At 47.5% G+C, this 13,296-nt stretch overlaps 1 protein-coding gene across 11 annotated transcripts in view; it reads right to left on the reverse strand.

Moving 5' to 3' along the window:
• Nucleotides 1-578: 578 nt before the first annotated feature.
• TBX5 (T-box transcription factor 5) overlaps nucleotides 579-13,296 on the reverse strand; it is an 86,825-nt gene continuing 74,107 nt past the window's right edge. For 8 of the 11 annotated variants that reach the window (XM_072802641.1, XM_072802640.1, XM_072802644.1 and 5 more), the window contains 2 exons: nucleotides 12,012-12,238; nucleotides 579-2,752 (listed from right to left, as the gene is read on the reverse strand). In XM_072802641.1, the coding sequence (XP_072658742.1) occupies nucleotides 2,175-2,752; nucleotides 12,012-12,238 (805 nt within the window). In that variant the 3' untranslated portion in view covers nucleotides 579-2,174. The remainder of the gene's footprint in view (nucleotides 2,753-12,011; nucleotides 12,239-13,296) is intronic. The other 3 variants (XM_072802648.1, XM_072802645.1, XM_072802647.1) reach the window with 1 other exon arrangement.

The raw sequence follows: 13,296 nt of genomic DNA on the forward strand, positions 1-13,296 counted from the left end.
ATTAATATCCATCGAAAAGGCCCTAAGTTTGCTTGCACTGGGACCTCCCAAACACCTGATTCTAGAATTAATTCAAAGGAAGAAATCCTTCAGAAAATCAAGTACTAGGTGTTATAGAGAGTATGACTGATATTTTTTGGTCAATTGAGATGTGGGATGATTTTTCTTTTTCAACACTGACACAATTCAACTAAAGCAAATAACTCCATTTCAGGGATTCAAGCCAGGGGATAAATATACTCAGTTCCAGGGGCACGTGGGGGGCTCAGTGGTTGAGCAGATCTGCCTTTGGCTCAGGGTATCATCCTGGGGATCCAGGATCAAGTCCCACATCAGGCTCCTTGCATGGAGCCTGCTTTTCCCTCTGCCTCTCTCTGTGTGTCTCTCATGAAAAAATAAACAAAATCTTTAATATATACACTCAAGTATGGATTCCAAATACTCCCTGAGGTGAGCAGAAGAAAGATGGGGTTAAAATTGTACCTGCAAGACAACTGCTTCTTATGCCCTCCACCTAATTTCCCCTCTCTTCAGTTGTCAGAAAGAACAGGGAAAAAAAAAATTGGTATTCAAGTCCCTTATACTTTTTAAGCACATGGTATTTATTAGGCATTAATTGGCACACAAATATACGAAACGAGTACTTACTTCTCACCCCACCCCCTAGCAACATAAAAAGACATAATCGCATGAAGACACTCACATACAAACATACTCACACACTCGCACGTACTTGGACATACTTAGCCTCACATATTACCCTGTTCTCTTTATTAGGGTCAGTTTAAAAAAATTTTTTTTAATCAAGAAAGCAAAGCACATTCGAAAGGAAAAAAAAAAAAACCGCAAACTTGGTTTTGAGTATTAATAAAATTAAAAGCTCTTGGCCAGCTCCCATGCTGGATTCATTTCATGTTATTACTTAATTAGAACTCCTATTTATAAATAAATAGTACCAGTAAAATATTACATCTGAAGAACCCTGCAATAATGTTTTACTTACACGCTTATTTTTTTTATACTGTTTTCTGCTTTCAATAACCACAGTTTTGTGTCAGCATCTGGTGTCGGTGCGATTTCTTTGGAGAGAACCAATCGGCGAGCACGTCTTGCCTCTTCTTTAGGAACGGTGGGCTTTGCTTTGCATCTGGGTCGGGTCCTCGGTGGTGGAGGTTTGGAAGCTTGGGGCTGGCTTTGTGTTTTATCAGGAGGAATATTTATTTTGGCCTTTTTGCAACGCTTGTCAGCACAGAGCTTGCTCCTTGCTTATCACAGTTCTGCCCGCATGTAAACCAGGGCTTTTTAAGTTTTTCAAAGCAAGCTTTCCGGTCGGGAAGCTATAGGCCACGTTTTAGCAACAGACGGCTGGAAAGACCTAGAGCTGGGAAGATGGGAGGGCCAAGATAGAGGAGGCCAGATGCAGGGCAAAGTTAGCCTCCACTGGGAAGGAGAGGGCCGAACTGGGCTCTGTGATGATGGGCAAGGGAGGAAAAAAATCAGACAAAAGCTGGGACATAGGGAACCTTTTCAGGAACATCACATGGCAGAGGTAGGTAATTTCTTAGTCAAGGGCAGGGCGGCAAAATTTAGGTTTCAGGGGTGGTATATTTGAGGGGAAACTCACAAGTACATATTTTTAAACACACTTGCCTCAGACCTCCCCAAAATAAGGGACTGGGTCCCATGAAGAAAATTGAAAGAAAAAAATATATTATTATTTATTATATAACAATGTCAACATTAACACCAAGACAGGGAAGGCTCCAACTCCGCCATTAGGATAAAACACTCGATAAAGGCAAGGTTTTCCGGAGACCAAAAGGAGGAATCACGGAGGACATCTGGAGGTGGTGTGAGTGAACATGGCTGGCCAATGAGAGTGGTCATTGTGGAGGGAGGGGTTGTGGGGGGGGGGCTCATCTCTTTTGGTTGGTTTTTTTAAGTTTTGAGACGGCACAACAAAGTCACATTTTTTGAATCGTGGTTTCAAACGACTGATTAGATCAGCGTCCGGGGCTCGCGAGTGCAGACGTGAAAACAGGCTGTAATGAAAAATGTCATCCGTATCTCATCCATGGGGCTCTCTCTGCTACTGTCTTTCACTTTCTCCCACGTACTCTCTCTCTCTCTCTCCTCTCTCTCTGGCACACGTCTGTGACGAAGCAGGCCTCGCTTTAGCTGTTCTCGCTCCACTCTGGCACCATGGCCACTCCGTGCACAGAGTGGTACTGGTGCGGGGACAGGGTCCTTGGCACGCCGTGAGAATAGAGGAACTCCGAGGGCTGCAGGCTGCCGGGGGACTGCAGGCCAGTCTGAGGCCCACACTGCCTGACCACAGGCTGGTGGGCCACGGAGCTCTGGTGCTGGAACATTCCCTCTCCGAGCTGCGGGGAGCCGTGGTTGGCCATGCCGGCCAGCCGGGGCACCAGGGGCCCCGAGGTGAAGTGAGCCGAGAAGTGCTGGTAGGGGAGCCTGTCCATGGGCTGCACCGTGGTGACCGTGCAGCTGCTGTAGGAGGGCATGCTGGGCCACGTGTTGCAGCTAATGTCCTCCAGGCTGGGCACCGGCTCGCTGGGCGGCGCTGAGCTGGCGTACATGCAGGCCTGCCGCTGGGCTGACTCTGTCCTGTAGGAGGCGCCCAGGCCCTGCTGCTGGGGGTAGCCGGCCCGGTAGAAGGGGTCCTCCTCGCTGGGCGACGTCTCCATGTAGGGCTTCTTATAGGGATGCTCTGCAGTGGAACACTCTTCATCTGCTAAGACAGGAGGAGAGATACCCGTGAGGCCGGGACCAGCCACCCTTCCGCTAAGGGCGGACACACTGCCCAAGGACTGAAGAACCAGGTCCTGGAGACTCTGAGCTCCGGCCTCCGTTATGATCAGAAGATGTAATGGCAGGGAGGTAATGGTGGAGACTCAGAGCAAAGACCTGGACCTTTCTGGGCTCAGTTTCATCTATAACACTGAAAGGGTAATAGGATGCTGTTCTACAGAGGGAAGTGTGGACAAAGAGATGGGAGCCTATAGACTCAGCACTTCGTCCAGGCCTTGGTAGTGGAACACACCCAATAAGCAGAAAACAATTACTAGGGGCACCTGGGTGGCTCAGTGGTTGAGCGTCTGCCTTCCACCCAGGGCGTGATCCCGGAGTCCTGGGATCGAGTCCCACATCGGGTTCCCCGCAGGGAGCCTGCTTCTCCCTCTGCCTGTGTCTCTGCCTCTCTGCCTCTCTCTGTGTCTCTCATGAATAAATAAATAAAATCTTCAAAAAACAAGAAAGAAAGAAAACAATTACTATTATCTTCCCTCCACCCTGGCATGTACATTCCATGAAGACGGAACACTGTGTTACCCATCTCGATATTCTCCAGAATCCCGAACATACCTAGGAACCAAAATAATAATAATAATACCACTCACAATAACAGTACGAACAAACACAAATGGCATTTACTCCGTCCGGTACTGTTCTAAGCACTCTCCGGAAGGTACCCTATGCAGCCTGCACAGCAGCCCTATGGGGTGGGCTCCGATGATCCTCATTTGCAGATCACAAAACAGAAGCACAAAGAGGTTGAGAAACTCACTCGAGGTCCTACATACATGGCTGATAACAGTGGAGCAGGGGGGAGGGAGATTAGAATTCAAGTAATCTAATTACAAGTCTCTGCTCTTTAGGACCACGGCACAAGAAATCATGCACTAAATATCTGTGCAATAGACAGAAGGCCAGATGGACAAGTGCACAGATGGATGGGAGCTCGGACGAATCCCCGGATCCTTTCCTGAATCTCTGTCAGCAAGTCCCAGTTAATATCTGGTAGAGTCGGTACCACTTAATGGGTCGCTGTTTCCTTACTGAAAAAAAGTCCCTTCTCTTCCCCCAGACACCAGTTGGTCCCCAGCTTAGGGCAGTGGAGAGAATTCTGTCCCTGAAAGAGGGTCTTCCATATCTACTTTGGGGTCACTGCCTCCTTTGTGAGCAAACCAAAGTGCTAGGCTCTCTCCTAGAAAAACACACAAAAACACAAAGTTTTGAAAACTTCATGTGCCTAACACAGGTTTGCACGCATTTTGGAGAAGCTCAAAGAGCCCCTAAAATCCAGACCCCAGGTTAAGAAGGGCAGACGTATCTGAGTTTAAATCTGGTTCTCGGGGCACCTGGGTGGCTCAGTGGTTGATCATCTGCCTTCAACTCAGGTTGTGATCCTGGGGTCCTGGGATCGAGCCCCACATCGGGCTCCATGCAGGAAGCTTGCTTCTCCCTCTGCCTGTGTCTCTGCCCCTCTCTCTGTGTGTCTCTCATGAATAAATAAATAAAATCTTTTTTTAAAAAAATCTGGTTCTCCTACTTCACATGCGTGTGCCAGCAGCGGGGCATCTGCCCTCTCCGAGACCCGTTCTCAGCATGTCTGAATCAGAGTTAGTAATACTTACCTCACCTGGCAGCTAAGAATTCAATAAATCAAGCACGTAAATCTCCTGCTATCTGTCATCAAGAGCAGCTCTTGCTGCAAGGGTAACACCACCAGTTAGTCTCTCGGCAGACCTAGTCTAGATTAACACACCTCCAGGTGTTTCCTTTGGGGAAGCAATGCTTGAGAATTCTGACCAGCACGTAAACCTGCACACAGATTCCCCCCTTAGCTGCAATTTCATCTTCCAACCCGGAAATTTGCCATCCTTGTCTTCCAATCTCTTCTGAATCAACATGTGGGGCACTTGACGGGATAAGCACCGGGCGTTATACTATATGTTGGCAAATCGAACTCCAATAAAAAAAATATACATAAAAAAAAAGAACGCCTGTCATCGGGGTGGGGGGAGTGTGAAGAAAAAGGAAACACTGGAGCCTTCCTGCACTTCACCTCGTCAGTGGCCTGGGGGCCGGACACAGAACCAAACCATGGGAGGAGACCAAAGTTCTTATTTATTGAGCACCTACTAAGTGACCTTTCCCTGGTCTCACCGTAAGTCCTCAAGGTGCCTGCTCTCACGCCTGTCTCAGAGGTAGTCACCTTCCCAAGGGCACGGAACTAGGAAGGAGAGAGGCGGGAATCAGAGCCAGGTCTTACTTTGCCAACCACACCTTGCTTCCAGCTCTCTTGATTTCTCATACCGAATGTCACTCACCGAGCCATCCAACAGAGGTGTCCGGAGCCCCTAACAGGCGTCAGGTGCTGGGGATAGAGAGGTCAATAAATAGCCATGGCCCTGCTCAGTGCAAGTAAGTGGGGGGCCCTCCCCATCCCCCACCCAGCAGTGATGGCAGGAGGCTGACACTCGGTGAATGGGAGGTGACCCTTGCATATAAGGCTCCAAGTTACTCATTCACTACAGGGTGAGTCTTCAGTTTTGCACAAGATTCTAAAGCAGCTCCCCAACTCAAGTAGGATAGCTTGGGTTTGGGTTCCACCAGACGCTTCCAGAAGTATCACATTCTGAGTGACCCCCACGGGTAGGTACAAAATTGGCCGCTCCAAAACACATCTCTGCTTGGGACTGCACCCACCTCATACTGAGCACACTGTCTTTTTTAGCTAGACTCTTTCTGGGACACATCTGGGCCCCATAGGACGCCCAGCCATTTGTCCAAAATAAAAGCAAAAAATGTGGTCTCTCTTCCAGGTGCTTTGTCTACATCATGCCAACCATCCAGATGTTTGAAGACATCCAGATGAGCTGGGGGCCACTTTTTTTCACCTTTCAACTGGGCATTTGTTTTTGGCGTCTTGAAAACATTGCTCCACTGGACTTTTCCTGTCCTCCCCACCTCCTCCCTCAGTCCCCTCGTGCCTCCATGCTTCCTTCCAACCCTCCTCCCCCGGATCCATAAATCTGAATGTTTCCATTGTTGCTAGAATCATAACCTTTGGGTTTTCCATTTAACCAGGGCGTTCCCCTTTTCAATAATCAAAAGTACAGCTGCAGGGTACCCTTGGCAAGAGAAAAAAAACAAGGCAAACTAACCATTCCCGAGTTTCTGATCCCCTTCCAGATTTGTTACAAGCAGAAAAAAAAAAAAAAAGGAAGAATAATATGAAAAAGGCCGGAGCACATTTTGGAAAATCGTAAAATTACACATTCCAGTCTTTAATAACCCAAAGATCTGATGCAGAGTCCTAAGAAAAGCAAAAAGCTGGCTTATTCATGAAAGCGGGTCCCGAGCATTCTCAAATTCCTCTTGGACCTCATCACATTGTAAAGAAATTCCAAAGCATGGATCCAAATTTCAGGTTGGTGGTGATAAATGGGTGGGATGTAATCCCTGTATTTGTTTTGGTAATGGTTTGGTTTCTTTCTCTATTGGGAGCCTGATAACTGGTCAACAGCAAAGACCTCTTTCCTAGCCAAGTCACGTCTACCTTCCACAGTTGGGGAATGGGCTGTAGTCAAACATCAAGTCTTCCATGAGATGGGTCTGTTCTCAGTTTCAGAAAGTTGTGTAGTAAGAGTGGCCAGTTGTCTCCCACCTGTCCTGAACCCAACTAAAGCCTCTTGAACAACAGGAAAGCTCTTCCTGATTCTCAGCACCAATCACCCCATAGCACTGTGAAATATTCCGGCCCCTTGCATTTTTTTAGTGGCTTTTGATTCTTGATAAAGTGGCTTTAATGATAAATCCAGAGCATAAGTTTTAGAGCACAGTCACATCTCTGACTTTCCTTGGCTACATGACCTTGGGCAAACCATGGCACCATATTCCAATCTCAGTTCTTGCCTATGTATGGAGATAATACTTAAAGGTTCTTGCAGGAACCGAGATGGGTAATAAAGTGTCCAAATCTTATCTGTCCAAGTAACAGAGGTCTCCTCTGTTTTCCCTCTCAGAAGATCGGACAGATGGCTCTGTGGATGTTGTCCAATGCTTGAAGGTATCCAAGTGGATTCCAGAGCAGAAAAACTCACAAGGCTGCTTTTAAATTGCTAATCCCATTAAGCAAGTATCGTCAGTCTTCCCAAATAGGTTGTTTCTCTTGCTGATTGGGTTCATTCGGATGAAAGATCCTGGTGAACCTCCACTCCTTGGCTGAGTGACTTTCAGCAAGTCAGAAGTGGAACTATAATTCAGGCTTTCTGAGTCACAAAACGGTGCTCTGACAGCCTAGCCTTTCAGCTTTTGCAAAATCCACTGTGTTCAGAAAATCACCTTGACCTGATGGATGCATGGATGGACGGATTGGCAGACAGATGGTGTGTGTGTCTCCCTGCATAATGTTAGCTCTTAGCTCAAAGTGAGAAGGACTGGATCGGTATTGTGGGAAGATTCTCAATGGGTAACCAAAAAACCCCAGTCCAACCCTCACTGAACCACCATCTAAAAATCATTGCATTTATCTACTTGCTTATTAGCTGCCTCTTAGAGAAGAATACAAGTTTCAGGAGAGCAGGGACCTTTGCCACCTTGCTGTCCCCTTACCCCATATCCTTGGGAAAGTGTCAGGTACAAAGTGAATGCTCAAGCAATATTTATCTCACGAATGCATCCCAGATCAGCCACATGACCTTGGGAAGGTAATCCAACCTCCCAGTCCCCCTTACACCCTGCAAAATGGAGATGGAGGGCACCCTCCCTCCTCTGCTCAGGGGGCTGGGATGAGGATCTTGTGAAGGAAACGATGTGAAATTGCTCTAAAAACGCACTGCACTGACAAAAGGACACCCCACAAACCCCTTTTCTGTATCTCCTTCCTTCTCCCCTCCTACCTCTGACTTCCCTTCGAACAGCCAAGGCAGTGTATGGCTTTGCTAAAATCTTTATTTGGGTTGCCTCTCATTTTTAAGGTGGGGGGTGCTGGTTATCAGGGTGGGAGGAGGAAAGAAAGACAGACAAGGGCTCTCCCAGGCCCCGGGGTCCTGGATTTGATTGAGTGGCATTGATAAAAGACCTTCCCGGCTCTTTTGGCTCTATCCATCGGGAGAGATAGTTTGGAGACAGCTGGGTCCTAACACAAGGAGCCTTCTGGCCTGCCAGGCCCTTTGACATTTCATTGGGCCTGCCTCCTGGGCTTGTTGGAAAGGAGACAGACAATGAGGGGAAGTCAGATAGTGGGGAAAGCAGGGCGGGGTGGGGAGGGGGGAAAGCCACCCATGGAGTTATCACTTCACGGGAATCCCAAACTGGAAGGAAACCTCGCTGATTCCTTATCACCTTACAATGGAGGCTGATGATGAATTGCTTTTTTGTCTAGGAGGCACGCAGGACAGACAGAGCCTGGCTGGAATGCTCCCTGTCCCCCGGGAGCTCCTTTTGGGGTGGAGGGAGGTGAGGAGGGCAGAGGTCTGTGGAAAGGGGAAGGGAGTGTGCACCCCGAGCTGCAGGGACCATGCTGTGAACCTGAGGCAGGACCACTCACTAGCCGGGTGACACGGGTAAGTCACTCAAATTCCTTAAGCCTCAATTTCTGAATCTGTGGAGGGGGTCACTCTTCACCTTGTTATCTGCAGTGGGTCCCTGGGGCCTGATCGCACCCACACCTGCAGCTCTTGTGGTCGCACCCCTGGGCTAAGCACTGTCATCTCAGGCCTCAGAGCCTACAACAGCCTCTCAGCAGAGCTCTGGAGCCAGTCCTCATTCTCCCACTCCCCCATCACAGCAGAGCGTCTGCTTCCAAACAGAAACTTCGTCACACCCCTCATAGGTTGAAACCCTTCCGATGGCTGCCCAGGGGTATTAGGATAAAATCTAAAGTCCTGGGGTACCTGGGTGGGGCTCAGTCAGTTGAGTGTCTGACTCTTGGTCTTTGGCTCAGGTCACGGTCTCAGGGTCCTGGGATCAAGCCCTACATCAGGCTGTGCGCTCAATGGGGAGTCTGCTTGTCCCTCTCTCTCTGCTCCTCCTCCTGCTTGCACACATATGCTGTCTTTCTCTCTCTCTCTCTCTCTCTCTCTTTCTCTCTCCCCCCTCCTCATAAATAAATATCTTAAAAAAAAAAAAACTGAAGTCCTGGAAATAGCTTCCAAGGGCTGGCAGTGTGCTGGCTCCTCCCTCTCTCTGTAGCTCGTCTGCCTCTACTTCCCCTCAATGTGCTCCAGCCATACTGGCCCTGCGTTTGCTCCCCAGTGGGGGCTGGCTCTCCACCTTCTGAGTGGCTGCACCCGTACCCTCTTCTCTGCCTGGATACCCACCCATCTCTCTTTTCCTACCCAGCTCCTACTCTTCAGACCTGGGCTTAAATCCCCCTGAACCCCATTCCTGCCAGATACCCCCACATCATATGCGTCAGCACATTGCCCACCTCCTTCATAGCATCAGATCACTATTTAAATAAAGCAGCTGTATCATCCTATATAATAACATCTGACCTGCTGGTGACTGTGAGCTTCCAAAGTGCACAGCAGTAGCCAGCTAAGGTGCACTGAGCACTTAGATGTGTTGGGTCCTGTTCTGGGTGCGTTGCATGGACTCTCTCGTTCCATCTCATTACGACCCTACAGGGAAGGTAGTACTGTAATCCTCGCTTTGCAGACTAGGGAGTTGAGGCTGAGAAGCAGGCAGCTTGCCCGTGGCCACAGTGCTAGAAAGCGTCAACTGCTGTGATGTCCTGCAGCAGACAGCCCACCAACTTCAGCTTCCCCCGTGGCCACCTCAAATTGACCCTGAGCTCACCTGAGGATCCCGCCAAATGCCCCACGCAGGTCATCTGCTCACGTCATCAGAAGAGTTCATCCCTTTGCGTTTAAAGCCTTCCCATGCCACCCTCCAGGAGAAAAGCCTTTACAAGGATGCTGCAGTAAATATTGAGTCTTAAAAGTACCTTGATTCTTTTAAACTTCTTCCTCCCCTTCTTTTGGCCTGGCATTAATTTATTCGACAGAACTCCCTAATTCAAACCTGATGAGCTCTCCATCAGTAGGTTTGACTCAGACTGAAGACCAATTTCTAGTGAAAGATGGCATTTTGAGATTGCAGCTGATAAGCAAAAGTAACGGGGACTGTCCACTGTGTGACTTGGAGCTCAGTAGAGCCTGCAGGCCAGGCATGGGTTCAAATTCCGCCTCCGGGAACCACCAGCACACATATGCTGTCTGAGCCTCAGTTTCCCTGTTTGTAAAATGGGCAAATAACAGCACCTACTTAACAGTGTTATCAAAAGGCTGTGGCCCAGAACCTAGAAAGGGCTCCCTTCAATAGGAACAGAATTCCTGTGCAGGGACCTGTGCCCCAGGGGACATCCTTAATCCATGCTTGTGCCTAAAGAAGCAGACACATTTGCAGGCATCTGGTCTCCACCCCAGGTGGCAGAGGACATGCTGGGAGCCTGGCCAGGGGGCCTATTGGGGCAATATTATTGTTCAGGCCTTCGAAATCCAAGGAGCTTGGATGGACTTCAGGTTAAGTCTGGAAACTCAGCCTCACCCAGGTCAGCTACCCAGCCCCAGGCTTGAACCAACGACACTCTCTCCTTCGAAACGCGAGATCGGTAAATGTCAAATAGTCAAACTGTGCTCCTTTCCTCAAGTAACCTCAGCTCAGAGAAAGCTGCCAAAGCATCCAGTTTTTGTCAATGAGTTAATTTTAAAAAGAAGAAAAAGAAGGAGAAGACGATGACGACAATGATGAAGTTCCAGACACTGGCTTTTGGACTTCCAAAGGCATCGAGGTGGCCACTGAGTATGAGGTATGACAGGCCACTCTTAAGATTAAGATTTGGGCTTACTGGAGCAAACCAGTGACTACTTATTGGGTCAACCCTGTGCTCAATATTTCCTGACAAGCACAATTTCCTGACATCTCCACACCAACCCTATGGACAGGTCCCATCATGAGACCAAATCTACAGATTAGAAAAAAAATAAGGCTTAGAGCAGTTAAGTATCTTCCCCCTAATCATAAAAATTTTCAAATGGCAAAGGTAGGACTCATCTCCATTGTACATGGTTCCTGCCCCCCACATCTGCTTTCTTGAAACTTCACCCAGATAAGCAGCCTTTCCCTCCTCTTCCTCTATGGATACCCTTCCTGGAGCTATACCTGCCATTCACACAATCAAAGCTAACACTTGCTGGGCACTAACCGAGCATCAGGTACTCTCAGGAACTCAAGCATCATTTACAAAGTGAGAAACTAAGGCACAGAGAGGCCAGGACACCTGGATGAGGTCACACAAAGAAGCTGGTGGCAGAGTTGAGACTGTGTACTCTGGCCCTATCGCCCACGCTGTCCCCACCATGCCTGTCTGCCACTCACACAAGCGACTGCTCTATTAAGCTGAACTCAACCACACCCACTTTGATTCTAGCTAAAAAAATGTGCCACCAGAAACTTCCTTTGTATTACAGTCCTAGATTCAGATGACTTAGGAAAAGTCACCCATTTCTCATTTGGCAAAAAAAAAAGACAAAACAAAAAAAACCAATGATGTGTCCAGGATTTAAGCTAAATTTAAAGACAAAATGCACAGGAAAGAAGAGGTCAGAATCCACCCACCCAAGAGAAACCCTAGCACATAAATCAAAGCACATCCAACTACAAGAAGGCTCCCGGCAGCATGACTTGTGATACAACCAGAAATGCTAGAAGCAGCCACCATGTCCACTTGTGGGAGTGGAAGAATAAACCCCATTCCATCCTTTTGAGGCCATATTTTCTCTTAGCTAAAAAGCAAGAAGTACCTCTAGCATCATGAAATGATCATCTACAATGTATTCTTGAGCTTAAGAAATGCAAGTTGCAAGATACAGACAGTATAATATCAACTGTTTAAAACAAAAACAAAACCATTTTAGGTGTGTCTGTACACATGCATGTGCACATGTGCATGTGTGCAAATGAATTAAATATGACTGGATGATTCAAATAAGTTTTCCCCAAGGAAGGAGCCAGAACTGGAGGAGACATGTCAAGAGAGATCCTTCAGTTTTACTTATATGGTTTGAATTTCTTACAATCTCTGTGTATTTTTATATTGCTTACATTTTTTAAATAAATAAATATAGTTATGTGTACATTTTTCCCCTAAGGAAAGGAAGGAAAAACAGAAAGGCAAGTTGGGTAGGGGTAATCACACTCACCTTTCCTCTTGGTGCAATGGTAAATCTGACCGTGCTCCTGGGGCAGTGGGTACGGGTTGGGCGGGGGCAGAAGGTCCTGGGAGGGGCCAGACACACCATTCTCACACTGGTACTGGGACCCCAAGTTGGATGAGGCAGAGAGAGCTCGAGGCTCACTGCTGAAAGGACTGTGATTGGAGGCTACTTTTTGTCTTACTGTGCTCCTGGGAACCACGGGATATTCTTTACTGAAAGAGAGAAGATGGGAAATAACATTGATCAGTGCCCTGATATAGATTCCCCCACTGGCTGAACCACAGGGTCAGAAAATCCACCAGAGACATGTCACAGAATAAGAAACAAAGGAATCTTTGATGAGCACAGTGATTCAATTATACCCAAGTGCATCAAATGCCACAGACATATATATTCAGGCACTAACTTTTCATGCCTTATACTTTAGGCAAGTAGGTTTATGAATAGTTCTATATGTATGCGGAAAGTTAAATGAGCATCCCCAGTGAGGAACCCCTCTTCACATGGCATTTTGAAATATTTCAACCTAATGTATATGTCTTTGAATCCCCTAATTTAAAAGCTAGAAGAGCTACATGATTACTTAGACTTAACTTCTGGGTTTCCATATTTAAAACAGGGCTGACTATTGACTTTATTAGTAAAGAAATGGCTGACCACCTAGGATTGTCAGGTATGATTCTTGGTTACCCTAATCTGGGTAGTGTGCTTCCTGTGCCTTCGAATTTCCTTTTGAGCTGCTGTACTTGTCATCGCTGACATAATATTTAACTTCTCCTCTGTGCCTTGGTTTTCCCATCTGTGAAACAGGGCTAGTAAAAATCCCCAGTTCAAACGGTTGCTGAGAGAAGAAACGAAATTAATATGTGTGAAAGCCTGAACATAGCGAGTGCTCAACAAATGTCAACCATCATCATTACTGTCATTGTTTTGAGGGAGTAGGAGACAGAAAGAGAGGGAAAGAGAAAAAGGAAGGGAGAAAGAAGAGTCAGGACAATGGAAACAGAGAATGGAGCATGGGATCTAAGATTAGGCAGACACAGATTCGGGTCCCATCTCCAACACTTACAGACTGTGTGCTCTTTGGAGCCTCCACTGTCACACAGTGAACCAAGAAGAATAAAATCCACTGACATCCTATGAATAGCATCATCCCCAAGTGCCCCAAATCTGGTTTCTCACACTCTTGGGATGCGCCCCTTCAGCTCTCCTACCAGGTATTCCTATGCTCTTCCTCCCAAGAGTGTGGAAACCTCTCCTGGGAAGGAAG

This window comes from Canis lupus, chromosome 27, assembly GCF_048164855.1.
Source record: "Canis lupus baileyi chromosome 27, mCanLup2.hap1, whole genome shotgun sequence".
NCBI classification, from domain to species: Eukaryota; Metazoa; Chordata; class Mammalia; order Carnivora; family Canidae; genus Canis; species Canis lupus.